This window comes from Coturnix japonica, chromosome 12, assembly GCF_001577835.2.
Source record: "Coturnix japonica isolate 7356 chromosome 12, Coturnix japonica 2.1, whole genome shotgun sequence".
Lineage (NCBI taxonomy): Eukaryota > Metazoa > Chordata > Aves > Galliformes > Phasianidae > Coturnix > Coturnix japonica.
The window spans coordinates 3,723,285-3,741,759 of NC_029527.1; the positions used below are offsets into that span (position 1 = coordinate 3,723,285).

The 18,475-nt window shown below is 36.7% G+C and overlaps 1 protein-coding gene across 9 annotated transcripts in view; it reads right to left on the reverse strand.

Moving 5' to 3' along the window:
* Nucleotides 1-18,475, reverse strand: part of IQSEC1 (IQ motif and Sec7 domain ArfGEF 1) — a 248,336-nt gene that overhangs the window by 200,596 nt on the left and 29,265 nt on the right. For 8 of the 9 annotated variants that reach the window (XM_015874694.2, XM_032447347.1, XM_015874692.2 and 5 more), the window contains exon 2: nt 6,793-6,822. The exons of the other annotated variant lie outside the window; for it this stretch is intronic. In XM_015874694.2, coding sequence (XP_015730180.1) covers nt 6,793-6,822 — 30 coding nt within the window. The remainder of the gene's footprint in view (nt 1-6,792; nt 6,823-18,475) is intronic. 9 annotated transcript variants of the gene reach the window in all.

Genomic DNA, 18,475 nt, shown 5'->3' on the forward strand with positions numbered 1-18,475 from the left:
TGAATAGGATGAGGGTTTGGAGCACAGTGCTGTATCTTTTACATGGTCTGTAATTCAGCCTGCATTTCCCTAAAACGCAGTTGAGGTTTACTTCTAGCTTCAGCTTTCCTTGCTTAGCAAGCATTCATACTGCTTTTACTACAACAATAATTCAGACAAAAAGGAAAGGAAAATCCATTAAACTCCCACGCCTTTTGCCTACACAGCTCCAGCAACACAAACACATTTTAATATCTACAATGGAGCTAAAACAGGAAATTAAAAGACTGTTTACAAGGCGATTAAGCACTGTGGATTATCATATATTGAAATACTTTACCAAAATACATATAAAGAAACTCATGTATGCTTTATTGCCACAGTACTTTTAAAAAAAGATTATACTTCTCTAATCAAGTATTTTGGTAATCTCAGAATTCTGACATTCATTAAAATACTTAAGTTATTACATACTTAATGTTGTTACAGGACTGCTTCTCTGAAGCTGTTTTCCATCTGAACATCTATACACACAAATACATACACTAATTCAAAATACTTTCCTCAATTAAATCTTGAATATTTAACACCCAGCCTAACACAGTATATTCCATTGTCTCAGACTTTCTATGTTAATAGAACACACTTCCACAAGATCAAAGAAGGATTACATTTGGAAACAGCAGAAACCACATACTGTTATAAGAAAGTTCCATTTCATTCTGATTCGTTCAAAGATTGTTCAGTAAATTTTGTAGCCACTATCAAACATATCCTAGGAAAGAACAAGGTCATAAGCCATGATTATGCAAACCCTATGAAACAGTGAAGCAGCGCTACGAAGACAGAGGTAGATTCTAAGGAACCCGGCTTTTTGCTAACAAAACAAGGTTGGCAAGGCACTTGCAAAAGGCTGCCCAGAGAAGCTGGGGATGCCAAGTTCCCAAAAGTGTTCTGGGCCAGCTTGGATGGGGCAACCTGGTCTAAAGGGAAGCATGCCTGGCCTTCCTCCCTCCCCCCCCCAAACTGTCGAATCGTAAGTCATCTTAATTCATACACATTACTGGTCTGCAATAGGCAAGCATTTTATTGAGTTCAAAATTCACTTTATTCTAATCAGTGTGTTCAAGTATTTACCAGTCCTAAAGTGTTGAAGATCAAATTGCCTTCAGCTATATGAGAAACAAAAGCACTTAAAGAAATTGAAAGACTGAAGATTTCTAGAGAGCATTCTGTAAGTGTGCTGTTATAAATCTTCATAACACAGCTCCTGAATATGACTCATCACATCTGCACCATACACCACACATTAGAACTGCAGTAAACATAAAACCAGGAGCAAGTCGCTTTATCTTCAAAATAAGATTTCTCTACTTGTTGTACAGTGAGTGTAACTAGTATTTCATACAGCTCACTTTGTTTCAGCTCCACTCTCTAGTTCTGCATACAGAGATTGCTTCTTTCATTAAAATTCAGAGGAAGAATATTATTCCCCTGATAAAGTTAACTATTCTAAACAAATTATAGGGGCATCCCAACTAATGTACTTGATTTAATCAACAAGAAGTTAATGGGACCAAATTGATGGCAGAAATTAGTCAAGAGTAGTTGGGATTTATTAACAGATATGTTCAGAAGAAGACTGTGCAGTCAATATGGGGTTTCAGCAAGTGAGGTCATCCATTATAGAAACAAGTTAAAGTACTTTGCTTTCTCCTCTTAATCTGAACAGAAGACATCCAATGATAGAGCAAGGCAGAGGCACAAAAGGTTAGAGCTTTCAGTTAATCATTTTTACCATAAGAAGTCACAGAACGTTACACAGTCTTCACTATGCATAAAATACAAAGTATGCATGAAAAAGTATGCAAGAGGGACTACTTCCTTACTACTTTCTCTGCACCCACTAGATTAAAGCTTCATTTCCAAACAACATAAAAGTATAATTTGAAATCAGTTGATGTAACATTTGTTTTCTGCCCAATCCCTGAAGGCATTCAAGACCAGGCTGGATGTGGCTCTGGGCAGCCCGGTTTGGTGGTTGACAACTCTGCACACAAGATGATTTTGAGGTCATTTTCAACCCAGCTCTAAAATATTACATAAACGATCTTGGAATATTCCAAGTTCCATAAGGCCATAAAAGACTAACTGCTATAAATAGATAAGCTAAGCTGACTTAAGAACATACCCAGTTCTTCTCTGGATCTTTCACAACTACAGCAGATGTGAGGTTCTGTTTGGACTCGCTGTTAGTTCTTCCCTAAAACAGATGTGCAGCAGGGCCAGCTTTGTATCAAAAGAGTACACCACATTCAGTTCTTCTGAAAAAACACAAGCAAAAGGAAGCTGGAAAGCAACATCACTCAGTGGAAGCTGCATAGCAGGATCTCTTCAGCATGCCAAAAAAACCAGTCAACTTACTGACAGTTCTCCTTGTCCCATCAAACAGCTAATACGTGCACTAAGTTCTAGTCAAAATACAAACTGCTTCTATTTGCCTTATCAAGGGTGACAGTGAAGAAATGAACTGAGTAATTACAAGCACTTCAGCAGGTGCTGCAGAATCAAAACTGTCCAAAGCCTGTGAAAAATATTATGGTGCACACAGCAAGTCTAAGAGAGCCTATTTTCTTTTCTTTATTCTCATATTCTATCCCCCAGATTTAAGCCAGCTTTTCATGTGAATTCTAATAGAAAAGAACAAAAGCAACTCAACATTTACTGTGGAACAGTGAAATCATGAAAGAAATTTAAACTACTTTATCTACACAGAAGTTAAATCCTGTGGCATTACAAGTGCTCAACTTATTGAATTAAGTTGTGCACACATGTTGCTCATTAGGCAGGCCTTATCTTACACTGTAACCAGTGGGACTACTTGTGAACAAGGAACAACTCCTTCCAGAATTGACTATAAAAAGTAGCTGCATTGAATTAATGTGAAACCACTTAAAGCTTTGTCTTTTCTTCAAGATTGCAAATTTGACAACTGCCAGTCTGTCAAGAGAATTCTATTGAGCACAAACAGCACTTTGAAACTTACATGAATTACAGCTGTCTATTTCCAGTGGAAATAATTTCAAGCAAACTACTTGCATATGCTATAGTTTATCCACCTGGATGGTATCTGAATTTAGGAAGACCTGATTCTACTATTTGGTGCAAAATAGTATTCTCAGTAATTTGTAAGTCAAAATATTCATATGATACTGAAATAAAAATTAAACCACAAACATATGCCTACCTACTGACACAATTATTGCCAAAGCAAATCATTCCTTTTCTAAATTAATTCACCTTTCAGCTCCATGCTATTTCTTTTCCAACTGAGACCAAGGAAATATCATTTAAGGGAGTTAGGAGGAGTCAAAACAAACAAACAAAAGAAGTTGCATAGCTTAAGTTTTGTTCCCCAAATACAATTTGGGCCATGGCCATGATTGCTTAAAATCACTTACACTGCTTGAAGCTTCTGAGTCACCAAACACCGAGTTCCCTAATGTTTATTCCTTCACTGAAAAACAGTCCATGGAAAAATAGGCTTACAATTTGAAGGACAGAATAATAGACTGTCAGGTTAAAAAGCTCCATTCACGCATTTTCCTCCTACTAGCTAATGACATGCAGTTACTGGTTATTCTTTGAGAGAATAATACGATTTCGTCTGTATCACCTGAGAAGTAGAACACAACTCACTCCCTTAAGTGAACTGTCTCAAGAATGGTATCCTTTGTCTTCTTCCAGCAGAGGATAAATAAAACCAAATGAAGGTCTATAAAGTGGGGTATATGCTTCTCAATCACATGATGATAACTTTCCAAAATTCAACTACTTAATTCATCTACTATTTCAGTCACTAAAAGGTAAGGTATTCTGATTAAGCATCCATGGTTGACTGGCAAGGCTTTGTTGGAGTTTTGGTTTTTTGCTTTTTAAGATATAGATCATCCTGAAAGTAATGTCCCCTGTTTATTTCCATGGAAACTGCAACAGACACAAGGAGCATAACAATACTGTTTAATGTAGCAAATAATCAGCTACAAAACAGTATTTTTCCATGTTGTCACCAACATTAACACTGCATTTTTGCCAGCAATTAAAAAGATCCTATATGCTATACTCATAAATGTCTGCACTAGCAGAGGTGACACAGTTTCACAGCTGCTATGATGACATCATTGCTGAAACACAACAACCAGCACCTCACTCTGCTCACATCCACAGTTTGGTCTCCATAAACATTCAGCAAATGTCAGTGAATGTCAACGGGTGCCATATTTTCCCTCATGGAGGAATTCAACAGCAACCCTTTGCTTTGCACACACTTCCATGCCGGACACGGGCAGTCTCACAAAGTATTCTGCTGAAAACTGTTGCACAAACACAACAAGTAACAAAATATTAGCAGGAAGGTTCAATCTCTTCTGCCATACCACCAGCATCCATCTGTTACGACACGAGTCATAATAAAATAGGAGGCATTACTTTTGGAGCAGGCCCCATATTAGTAATTCTGCTTGTCAAGTCAGTATGGAATTTAGAACTCTTACACCAACTGCTGAGACACACACTCAACCTTTTTGAAAATCAGAAAGTTTTTGAACACCTCAAACTGAGCACTCAAAAAAAAAAAAACCAACACAACACAAAACACAACAAATTTAAGGCACTCAGTATTCCTGGGAAATCAAAGTCTAGTTGCAGTTGACAATCCATTTTCATAATGTCTTTCCTAAAACTCAAGTGTCTAAAATGCCACTAATGACACTGTGAAGTTATTTTGTTATACTAAATACAATTGCTTGCTCTTGAGCAAAGAGCTTCGCTACTCTAAGTGTATACCACTTAGAGTAAAGTGAATGGAAAAAAATTGTGAGCACTTTACGGTTCAGAGTCTCTGATGACATCAGTGCACAGTACACCAAGAAGAGCAGGGTAAAAATGTGTAGACCAGACAGTGGTTTCAGATGCTATTGCACTAGAAATAATGAAATGCTGGGCAACTGACTGCGTGAAGCAGTATCACCCTCATCTCTCCCAGCTTGGCAGCTTGCAATCATCACATCTCCATTTGCCCATCCATCCTCATGCCTGGAAACTGCTCTCTTCCCTCAGAAGGATGATGGAGAAGACTGACACTGACGTGCAGCTGCATCACTGAATTAAAGCAATTGTGCAAAGAGTAACTTCTAGGTGGTTATGCTGTTTGGCACACTAGTAGTTGCCCTCCCAGCACATCTTACAGAGACAAGCCTTACCAATGCAATGGGGAAGAGTGAAAAATCCTATTTAATCTCAAACTATAAGCTGATCACCATTAATACAGTTTGTTTGTACTGCAAAGTCACTTTGTATTGTTAAGGCATTTGTATTCCATCCAAGTCAAGTACCACCTCACAATGCACATTTTATTGTGTTACCAACTCATTTCAATATAACTTTCACCAGTGGAGAAATAGCATTTGAAATAAATAATTCATGGGAGTTTTCCTATTTTTTACTCACTTATTTAATTGTTTCAGTATTTTATCTCTAAACACATTGCTTTACTGCATCAACCTTGCTCTTGCATAACCAGATTCGGCATTTGCAGAATTTTAGGGCACTTCAAAATATCTTTTATATAAATCTACATTCTTACAACAAGTTATAAAGCTACTGAAAACAAATCTAGAGAAGCAATAACTTTTGCAACTGATCAACAGTATGAAATCCTACTGCATCACTGACAGTGGGTAGTCCAGTCAAATGTGAAAAGAGCTGGGTATTCCAAAGCCAGTCCCTCAGGTCTGGAATCAGCTTATACTCACTCAGCTCTGTAAGCAACCTGAGCTGAACCTAAGGTCTCCAAGTGACAGGTAAATCACATTTGGCTTCAGACTTCTGCGGCCTGACAGCTGCTTATCACAGGTTGGGAAGGTGGGGAAAACACAAAGCCCCCCAGGGAGAAATGCTTCTTTCTTTGGCAATCTTAATACTTCTCTTTATAGCTCAGAGGCACAACAACTGGTAAAAAGATCCCAGTAGAGTTAACAAGTTCAATGATCCTGACAATACTGAACATTTTAAAGGAAGGAGGAAAGAGAGATCTAATTAACTGTAAAGATCTAATTTACACAAGACTTTCAGATGCAAGCCCATGGGCTTGTAGTTTTAGTTACTTGTAGGACACTGCACAAAGTTCCACAAGTTTGACTAAAACAGCTACTTTTCTTCAAAATGTACCACCTTTGAGATAACATTTGAAAAACACTAACTGAATGAGTTGATGTAGGTGATAGCAACATTAAATTCTCTAAATTATCTGAATCTTCCAAGTGCACAGTAAGTATCATAGCAACTAGTCAATGAAGATTCTCTGTCAGGTAAAGAAATGAAGGCTGCCAAGAAAGCCAGAAGACCATAACAAGTATGTGCCCTTTCCCTAGTACAGATGTCACACCAGCAAATGAAAGCTGCAGCACTCCTTTGTTAGCACAAGCGAGCATTTAGTATGCTATTTTTTTTCCAGTTTAAATACTGTAAATCAACTAGAAACAATATTTTGCAGTTACCAAAATTAAGATGCAAGTCTTAATTAAACCATACTGTAACTAGAAGCGTTCAAGAATATCATATTATCCATTACTGCATTTATCCAATATAGAAGTTTCATTATTGAAAATACAAATGGCACGCTAGGTAGTACTAATAACAAAACACTTGTACATCTGTTTCCATTCTACACTTAAAATTGTGCTTTTTAAATAAAAGTATTTTCTAAGAAAAAAGTTAATGCAACATGACTGAAAGAGGAGGATATGCACATACCTGACACTTCTTGAACTGTCACCTTCAGACCTGAAAAATAAGATATGAACAGTTAGGATGACAGTCTTCCCACACGTTCTCTTTATGTTTCAGCAAGTTTTTCTAAGGCTTTCTCTACTATTTAGGCATTAAATAAGAAAAGTTATTCTTAAATTTAAAATAAATTTATTAGAAGTTAAAAAGTCTAACATTTAAAGCCAATAAAAGGAATACTACCTAAAATATGTGCTACCAGTCCCTGAAACATCAGTGACAACCAGCACACATGCAAGTCTTTTGCTGTTTTAAGCTTTTCTTCAGTCTTAGCTATGACATTCATAATCACTGGACTCATCAGATACTACCCAGTAAGTGCTACTGTTTGTAAAAAAACAGTTCATAAAACTCTAAAACCACACATTTGTCTGTTTCTCAGAGTTGTGAAGAAATAAATGATAAAATACATCAAGTTATAGAAGCTCTTGAAGATCATATTTTTCTCAAGATGGGATCATTTTATCAGTCAAAACAGGAACAAAACTGACCCCACCTTTTCCGCGCTCCTTACACCCAGGCTCCATCTTTTTCTTCCCAATAAGGAAATTTCATTTAACGTCACACATACTGACAAGTTTTCTGTCTCTTAAGATGATTAGAAACATAAAACTCACAGCATTTTAGGGAAAAATAAATAAATAAATCCAGTGCAAAATATTAATCTATTTGCCCTGTTCTGTTTCTTCCTCATGCCAAAGCAATCCAGCTTTATTGCTAATGAACCCGTAACTAGCTTTCAGCCTCGTAAGGTAAAGCTGAGAATTCAGAATCAAAAATAATCAATGTAGGAGATTCCAGAGCAAAATCAAGCTTTAAAAGAACCTTTTCCATATCTAAATCTTCAGAGAGATCCAAATAATCTGCAGAATCACTGGACATTTCTTAGTACAGTGTGACAAAAGGTAGAATGAGAATTCTTCAGTGATCAGTGAAAGAAATAATACAATGAACCAATTCTGATCATTGGGTAAAGATTTGTTTCAGTATCTTTATCCGGGTAAGGATGAAAGACTGACGTGAAGTTAATTAGCGATCACTTCTGCATCCTGGGCAGCTTGTTAGAAACCCATAGTAAAAGCAGCCCTCGGTTCATTAAGATTATTGGTTCATGTGACGCTGCAAAATAAATAAATAAATAAATAAATAAATAAATAAATAGCCAAGTCTGCCTTTCTGTCTTTCTTCAACTTAGAGCCTGCACAGTGCTGCATGCCAGGAAACCTCTCCAGCATCAGATGGAGCATCAATGCACCAGCATAAGGCAGTCACAGGAGTGCAGCTATGCTGGACATCAGCCAGCATCTTTGCTGTAAGCCTTGAAGACAGGCAAACATCTCAGCCAGAGCCGAGCAGGGTGCCCAACACAGCTTACAATAACTCCAGCCATTGCTGGGGTTTTCCATTCTTGCTCTCTGTTGCAAGTCAAATTACCATTAGATTTTTATTTTTAAAGCAGAAGCTACACAAAATAACTTCCCTTTTATTTAAAAAAAAAAAAACAACCAAACTATTTTTCAAGATCTACTGTAGGAATAAGTGTCAAAACTGCTCTCTTCTTCCTCCCTCTATTACATATTCAGTACTATTTGGTTGTTTTTTTTTTTTCCCCTCTTGAAATTTAATGAAATCTGTCAGGAAATTTCCACCCCCAACAAAAAGACTGTTACAAATTCGAGCTTTCTTGGATTTTTATTTTATCCCACTGAGCCTGAATGACATTATTTGCCCCCATGGATCACAAAAGATCTGCAATACTCCATTAGAAACACACCATGAGTCTTACAGCAGCCTTGCTTTCTGGACATAGTAATCAGATATCTAAAACCTCCCTAAGCCCCAAAACAAGCACATTCTCTGTTTTTCCCTTGCTAAGTAGGCCTAGGTCAGCATCAGCACATTGCCAGCACTGTGCAGAACAGCATGTCCAGGAACACAAACATATGGAATGGAGATTTTACAAAAAAAGAGCTAGTTTGCAAGAATTCATATATTTTAGACAGCTATACAGAAAACTCTACCGTGCTGAAGATTATTAAAAGAACCGATAAAATATTTAGTAAGACCTGTGCAGCTGGCAGTACTTTAAACAAGGTATGTTCCAGGATGAGAAAAATATTATTTCTACCACTAATTATGACTGTTCCAGCAAGATTCTTTTATCACACACAACTGAAGGAAGGAATGAGCACCCACTGCTAAGACGTTCTCTTGGGCCTGCCCATCACAAAACTGAAAGGTCAGTTACAGAATTACAATTACTACATTGCATTTTGATTTAATAGGCAGAAAAATAACTGTTCTGCACACTAGGAAAAATCAAGTTGTTTTTTTTTTTTTTTAAATAACTTAGGTAATATTGTCATAGTTTTGCTCTTTTCCAAATATGAGAACTTAGTGGCCACAGGATCTCTAAAAACTTTCAGCGAGATAAAGTTTCTTTCATAATGTGACACCTAACAGTCAGATACAATGCACACAGGCCAGATGTACACACTGCAGAAGACTGCTTCCAGTCCCTCAAGCTAGATGCATTGCCTTCAGATGCTGACCTTAAAGCACAGTGGTCACAAGCATTCTTCATGCACATTAGGATTGGGAACAGATATGATACAACTGGTAACAATTAATCCTTAGGAAGGTCTGTGAAGTCAGAATATGGGTAAGCTCAAAGACAAAAGAGATGGAGATGACCCCCAACACATGAGGCCTTCCATTCCAGCTCTTGACAGACATTGCTCATTCTAGTGGTGACTGTCAAAACTTCTTTAGGCCTTACAAAGGCATTACACACACACACACACAGAGGGAAAGAGAGAGAGAGAGACAAACTTTCAGCATCCATACCAAAAAATGAGCTTAAAAAAAATAAATCAGTTTGCTATTCCTGTCCATGCTTGCTCTTAGAAAATAGGCACTTCCTTAGGTAGCAGATGCAATTTTTTTTCTTCTGAAGCTTAATTGTTAAGCTCAGACATCTATCAATCCAGGAGAAGCAGCAAAACAGTAACTTCCATAAATAGCTCATATTCAATTACCATACCACTGAAGTGTAGCTACTAGTATATGGTTTCCACAAAGAGCTTGTTATCTCTATTCCTGGACTGTCGTCAGCCGCTACTGCCTGAAAATTGTTTTCCAAACACTCCCAACATGGATTTCTGATAGGAAAAAAAGATCACCTTGATTTTATTGCTCAGCTTTCACTGCTGCATACACTACTGAGCTTAAGGCTAGATAGCATTTGGGCTGAACTCATTCTCTCTGCACTCACTCAGTTCATCTATCTCACATTTCATAGTAACCTAAGTTCTCTTTTTTTTCCTAGTGTTTGGAAATACTTTGAAGCAATGGTTGGAATACATATTTCCACATATTTCCACAAAAAGCAACATCCTCCAGTCCATGCCATGTACTTCATATCAAGGTTATTGATACCATCTGCCTGCTCAGTGAGAGGCAGAGGAACATACTTGCTCCAGCATGCAAATAAAAAGCGGCACTGGGCAAATGATGCATCCTACCACCACCTGGATAACCTGGAACCATCTTCAGTACACAAATATTTAACAAAAACACTTCAATACACATAATACAGACATTCAGAACAGAGGTGCAAACTTCCTCAGGGCAATTCCAGTTGCCTGGAAAAACATTGTTACCTTCTACATACAGTTGTCCAGGTTATTTGTGGGAAGGAGGAGGAGAAGCAAATTAATTTTTTTAGCGTGCACATTACTGAAGCTGTGCACAGATGGAAGTAACAGTGATCTAAGCACAAAACTACTGAGACGTATTTTTACATTTCTCTATCAAAGGGTTCTCTGTCCATCCCAGGAAGGGGAAGCTATTAAGCAGAAGGATAAATTATACAAAGCAGCCTTACCCATCCACCCCCTAGGAAGCTTGGCATATGTCACAAAAAAACAATTTCTAGACAGTTACGGTTCAAGTCAACAGGCTATTTCAGAATGCAGTCCCCTTAGGTATGCTACATAGTGCGGCAGACAAAATGATCTGCAGAATAGCAAATACAGCCAAGCAGAAAACAAGTCAAAGGAGGAGGAGCATGGAGTTTTGTTTACAAAAGTTTTCTATTATCCTTCCCAGCAGCAAGTAGTTTCACAAAACACTTACAGCTAATCCTCTAGAACAACATTTCACTCTGCTAAAAAGGCCCTACAGTTTCCACTTGCTTTACCTGAAGACCATTTTCAATACCCATCTCATGAGATTAACTGATTAGATGTCTGTAGAGACATCAGTTTATGTTACAGGTTAGTATTGCATCAAGTAGGCATATGGAAGAAAACTAAGTATTTTGCTTTGATAAACCAGGGGTGCTCTTAATATCAGCATCAGGCAATTAAAAAATGGACCTGGAAGAGAAAATTGCTTAAAATACTTTGGCTTAATGATCTGCCAAAATAATTTGACCAGTTTGGGTTTTTTTCCTCCATTGCTGTTCAGTTATTTGTAGTTCAGATTTTCTCACAAGGAAATAACTGATACTACAAAAACTGAATTGGGTCTGATCCCACTGCTTGAAAAATCACATGGTTATTACATTAATCATTTTACAAGTGAAGTAATTGCATTTTCCCCTGCAGCTCACAACTTACAAAGCCATTTTACCTCTAAATTGTAGAGTTGTCCTCATTCCACCCAGAAGGCAGGAAATATTAAATTTACTCAATTAGATGCAGGCCACATTTTTTGTTTTAAACATTTGAATAAAGTTCAACGCAGTGATTTCAGTAACTTTTTGATATAACCACACATCAGAAATCTTTAAGGAAGTTTAATGATGTCGTGATAGTCTGTTTCACAACCAAGAAAAGTCCTGAAACTTTTTTTTTGCATATGTACAAAGAACTATTAAGTAGCACTGTGTCCTTATGTATCAAATATACCCACAAAAGGCACCATTTCAGTATATATATGTCAAACTACTGGACAGGTTTCTTTCTGATTTTGAGGGTAAGATCTTGCAAAGAATGAAATCATGGATTCTGAAGAATCCTTTGATTTACAGAGTTCATCCTGAAACATTACATTAAAAGTAACAGTTAAGATACAAGCATGACTTTCCAACATTTATGGTTCTGATTAAAATAACTCACTTCTAAAGATCCTTTTCCCTCATAGCTAAGAAATGCTTTTCCACTGTGAATAAAGCTAGAGCAAAATACAGTTTACAGTTACTTTAACATATAAAAAGAGCAATAATCAGAAGCCAAGCATTTAAAAAATGGTCAAATCAAGCTTGGTCTCTCATTTGTATCAAATATTTATATATTCCCTTTAATTTAGTTATCCATCTGCCAAGGGTTACTTTCAACATGGACTGGGAAGTACTTGTGGAGTCAGAATGAATAGCCAAAAATCTTTCATCAAGAATGAGCCATATTCTTCATACAGAATTTAATCCTCAAGCTTTGGATACCACTACATCTACACAGTTATCTTACATATAACAAAAAGGTCTCAATATTTATTATCTAAGAAAGAACGAACAATAAAACTTATTGAGACAAAAAAGTTTCAGCCTTCCATCCCAGGAATCAGTTTTCAATTCAATAATAATAAATCAAAATCCACCATCTGAAATATCCTTATGCAATTTAACGCAAAAAGGCATAATACTTTCAGGATAATTTTCTCAATTTAAGTTGCACTTCTATTTTATTTCAAAGCAGCCATCTGAACATTAAATTCTACACACAGTTTGCTGGTAGTCCGAGAGATTCATCGCTGAAAATCTTAAAAACAAAAACTAACATAACTGTGCTTTTAGAGCACTAACTAAATTTCATACTAAAGATGCAGAAGTAGTATTAAAACCTGAACTTCCTTAAATCTGTAGATTAAATTTGTAGTCTATACTAACAGTATTCGGGATAATCCCAAATACAAAGACCATCAGAAACATCTGAAGACAAAAATCTGTTCCCAGTGGAACAGTGGCTTTCACAAGAAAGAAACACTTCACCTATCAGTATGAAAGTTTAACTTCCCAGACCAGGATGGAACACTCAAGCCCTGACACTGTACCCTATTCTTTAATAGCTAGTAATGTTAAATTTCCCCAGAAATAAGCCTGCTTTCAGTGTACCTATGCATGTTTCTAATGCAACCCTAGTTTTAGCTGCCATTGATGCAACTCTTTTCTCCAATTAATTTATAGAATTTGAAAAAATAAAAACATAAACCAGTGTATGTTCCATCATCAGACTCAGGGCAAGAAATTGATCTAGAAGCATTATAATTTGTAGCTATTAAGTCTCTGCATGCAGAAAGGAAGAAATGTCCTACTATAAGAGCATATCCCATAGTCAAGATTCTTGGCTTCTTTTTTTAGGTGCCTGGAGGCATCAGTTTTAATTATAACGGCTGTACTTAGAGTTAATGGTTTTCTTGTTATTAGTCAGATTCCATCTGTCCTAAAACCAGCAGTGGTTACTGAATGAGCCATCCCCAAAACAAAGTGCCCTTCTTTCAACAGTCTTGAGGTTAGACTGCCCTGAAGTGATTTTGGCAAGGAATAGAATAATATGGCCTAGTTCTTCTGAAAAATACAATACTACTTTTATTTAATTATTTATTTAAAATTAGTTGCCTTCCCCTCTCTCAAATCCCCCAACTTCAATCTTTAGAACCATTACAAAACTTTCAGGAAGAATTTTAATGACTTCCCCACTCATTTTCCAAGCATTACTTCAATTATATTATGTACACACGTATATATATTACACACGTACCTTACATAAACATTACTCAAATAGTTCCCTCAGAAATCCCTCTATCACCTGTACTTGTTATTGTCCTCTCAGTTTACTGTTATCTATTTTCCATTTTCTTGTCATTGATACACTTTTTTTCACTTTATTTTTTTTTTTTTTAAGACCTAAGCACTCTACAAGAACAGGTACTGATCTTAATACATGTGAAGCCTTCAGGCTTCTGGATTCCCTTTGCCTTCACAAAGCTAAAAAATAAATTAAAAATTAAAAACAAAACAAAAAAAAAAACAAAAAAACCCACATTTTGTGCTAATGTTCACAGTAAAGCATTTTCAGTCTTAATTTTATTAGCATCTACCTTATGTGAAAGCACTTCATTTTTTTTCCAATTAAATCTTTCCAGGAAACAAAAAATGACTACATTATTCTAAAGTCCCCTTTCCCCTCTTCCCTCCACTCCCACCAAAAAACATCAAAAAAGCAAGTGCCTTTAAAGAACTTCAGTGGTGTTACTATCTCAAGTTGAGTCACATGGATATTTGTTCATTTATTTCATTATAGATACAAGAATTTGGATCAGACAACCTAGTCCACAGTCCCCACTTGCACTGCTACCTGCAAGCTATTTATTCACTTGATATGGCAAGCAGATGGCAAGATTCAGAGGTTAACGCACAGTCATCTGCTAGCTTGTACAATAACTTTATGTTTTCTATCTGTTCCCTTATACAGAAAGAGCTTTTAGAACAAGTAAAACTACTCTCACAATTACATTCACAGTATTTTTACAGCCAATTAAGTCTCAGTATTTTCCGCTTTTTAAAAGCATTCATTCTGGAGCACTGCAGCTAGAGTATATTAAAGCCATAGTACTGTACAATTGGAGATATCACCAGACATCATTTGCCCTCACTATCTTTTTCTTTCCCTGTCCTTTTGCCCTTTCTTGACCCTCTGAAAAGATGTGAAGAATCATACAGCTCCCTTCCTTCCAGGAAGTCCAGGTCACCTCTAGACCATTATTTAACTTGTCAAAATTTAAGGCAACAAAGTAAGAACACATCCAGCATTTCCACATTCTCAGCCTCAATTCTTTTGACTGAAGGCTATGAATACACACTCAGGGCTTGTGCAGGAATCACAGGGCAAAACAGTCATTAACAGCCCCTGTAGTGTTTTTCCTCTCTAATGTGCACCATTCACACAAAAGGGGACCTACTGTTTTCTCTAAAAAGTTACAGTTTAGCTAACAGAACTTTTGTATAAAAAAGGTCCCCAAATATCTAATTACTATAAATTTGTAAACGAGCACATCTTTATGTGCAGAGAACTGAGGAAACAGCATCCTTTTGATGTTCATCCATCAAAAACACTCTTATAATATGCTGACATTAAACAAAGCTAAGTTCAAAGATCAAACATTGATGATACTCCAGAGATTTCTTCACATATATACAGAAATCTAAGATTCCTTTTACTATGAATCAACTCTTCCCACTTGAACAGTCACTTCAGTTTATGAAATGATTTAGAATGATCGGTGTTACCTGGCACAATGAGTTCCCAAACTAATCTCAGCTCACAGAATGCAGCCCTTCAAGATAACAATGCCAAGGTACTAAGCCCAGTATCCATCTATGATTATTTTAGACACGGTCTTCAAACACTACCGGACAAAGGCCAAGGCCAGCAGAGGCGATATAAGTATTTCATTGCTTGAAAACAGATCTGTAAATTTGCAAGCTGTACAAATGTTTTCACAGAAAATGTTGCTGTCTCTCAAGACCATTAAAATTCCAGAACAACTGAAGGGTCACAAAATTGAAATACTTTCAGCAGAATTCCTTTTCCAGATTGTCACTTGCTTCTTGGACTTTAGCAAAGATTAGGTATCCATGCATTTGTATGACAAAAGATTCTCTGACTCTAGAAGGAGACAAGTGGGGTACATGAGTTGGATCATTCTGATGTGCTGCCAGGGTGTCATGCTCATTAAACAGAGAAGTTAGGTCACTCGTGAGGTATCATTCATACAGAACTACAGCAATACTTACTTAGACTAGCATAAGAGACAGCAGTAGCAAAGAAATGGCAACATCAGAACAAATGCATCAGTTCCACTAAAAACTTTTTCTGTTGCATCTTTCTTGTAATTATTTGAACTATAAAAGAATGTAAAATAATGAAAGGTATTCCTATTGATGGCAGAAGGGCATTGGAAAGTACTCCTAATCAACTATATTACCTGAAACAGGCAGCTTTGAAAGAATTACAAATATCCAAATACAATTAAAGTTAATGTAATATCTTTAATATTGAGAGCACTTCTATTTAGGAATATGAACAGTATATAGATTTCAACTTTTACTAGATTGATCTGTCATCTTATTAACACTGCTTGCTTCTGATGAGGAAGGAGACATTTGTTCTTCAAGCTTAGTTCAAAAACAGCTGTTGAATTTAACACAGACTTGGCTCTGTATGCTGCATCAAGTCTACAAGCCAATATTTTTAATGAATGTGTCTTGAACAGCTGAGATAGTTTTGCCTTCCTGCAAACATCCCTTCAGCATTTGTCGTGATGTGCTCCCTGGGAAGGCAAAAGGGATAGAGTGATCTGCACTGCGATCTTTGTTCTGCCACACAGCAATTCCTCTGTATAAGGAGCTGGGCTGCAGCTGTGAGACAGCAGTCAACCCATCCTGCCTGAGAAAACAAACAAGCAATCCATCTGATTTGTCACTGGGATATTTCTGTTTCAGCTATTTCCACTCTGTTAGCCTATGGTACTTCTAACTAGCCTACAATTTTGTTCCTGATATTTAGGGTGGACTAAATAGTTAATACAATGATGCACCTATAAATACAGCACTAAGCTGTAGACAATATTAATGCTACATTTCTACAAGTCATTTTATTCCATACTTCCATCACCAAAGCCTCTTATTTTATGAAAACTCCAAGAAAACCCACAGAAAGAGAATCTACTAATGAACAAACAGAACTCTCTTCTGAAAGCTCCTATTGCATTAAATATTGGCACCCCCCTTCACAGACCAACTCTCACTGGAAAGATTATTTCCCTTCCAGAAACCATTGCAGATTCAGTTTGTGGCAAGGTTACACAGTGATTTTCATTCATTCATTTTCACTCATTTTAATAAGATAAATGTATTATGTATTAGAAGGAGAAAGGGCAGGAAATAACATTATCATTAAAAATTCAACTTGAATAGAATAAGTTAACATTATATTTTACTCAAACAGTACCATGAATTCCTTGTTACATCACTTACTAGATATTGTTTACTTTCCAGAATATTAATAATAGAAATGTCCATTTGGAAGAGAGTATTAAAGTCCATTCACACGGCCTCTTTCTTAGAGCTGGAACTGAAACTAATTATGTCTGGTAATTACTAAGAGAACACTATATTTGCAGAGAATAAACTGCAGTATATCAGACATAATAAATTTCTCAAATTTTGTACAGTTTTAGGCAATGCAGCCCAGCTAGACTGACCCAGTATGAGCTCTGCCAAGGTTCCCATCCATTTACACAGACAGCTTTAACATACTGGATTGTACTTTCTCATCTAGGGTGCTCCCAAGAGATAGCAAAACCAAGACTGAGCAATCTCCAGATGCATCTCAAAGAACTAAGGCAATAGTGCATTTCTAGAGATAAATGGCAAAGCTATCCTTATTCATACATCTTCTGATTTGCCCCGATATTATTTACTCCAAAAAACAAAACAAAACCACCAGCACTTCAGAGTTCCATCTGGGCACTTTAGTATCCAAACAAACCATCATCAGTTTGGGATAAATGTTCATCTATCCTGTGCTCCCAAAGAGGAGTGCAAAGAGAAAAGTTCTGAATTTGGCAGATAAACCATAGACTTCACAGATCACAGATACATGATCTACTGCGCAATTTTAAAACACATTTGGAGTGTGGCCAGTTTAATCTCACATTCTTTAAATATTAGTTTGGGACCAATCATCACACTTAACAAGATGTTACAGCAAAATTTCATCATGGGCATTTTTGCTCGCACACCTGTTACACTATCAGCAGACTAGGGCAGTAAACCAGAGAATAATTCTACAAACTGGAAATCTGACAAAGAGAAACAGGATTTGTATTCCTTGCACATGATTGAAAAGCACACCTGAAAACTGAAGAATTCAGTCTCAAATTTTCAAGTTCGTGAAAGGTCAGAGCCAAGGTTTGTTTCCAGCCCAACTCCAATTCAAGTTTTCTTCAAAAGGATTTAGAACAACCTTTGTAAAAATGCTACTCAAGTCACTCTGGAGTCACTTTTGCTGAAGCAGCAACCTCTGAACTTCTGCAGGAGTGCCAAAGAAAAGTTTAGGAGAATGTTTTAAGAACCACTGATGAATGCCTGCATCTTCATAACTGTAACTAAGTGTAATTTCACATATGCAAAGCAACCCAAATTAAAAAGGGGTCAGCAGCTACCCAGGGCTCAGAACTTCTGACAAAGTTGACTCAAAAACTGTATCAAGTATACAAAATGCTTCTCACTCCTCCTTTTTGTACTGACCTTGATTTTGCTGCTATAATTAAGCAACATCAGGTACGAAATAGCAAAGATCTTTAGTTATGTTGACAACAATATGTAAATGCAGATAAGTAGGATCAGATTTAACAGCTGCTGCTGTGTTTAAGAGCTACCAGGAATTCAAAGGTCTTTGCTCTGCACGTCCCTAAAATTCTTTCCTACCATATCTTGCTAAGTGCTCACAAGTTTCAGTAGCATTTGCTATCAGGACTACTTAATATTAAGTGGTAACATAAGATATTAAATGATTACTTCCTATCATCAAATTAATAGTTAGGTTAATTTCTAATCCATAACTTAGAAATTATCAGGCTTATC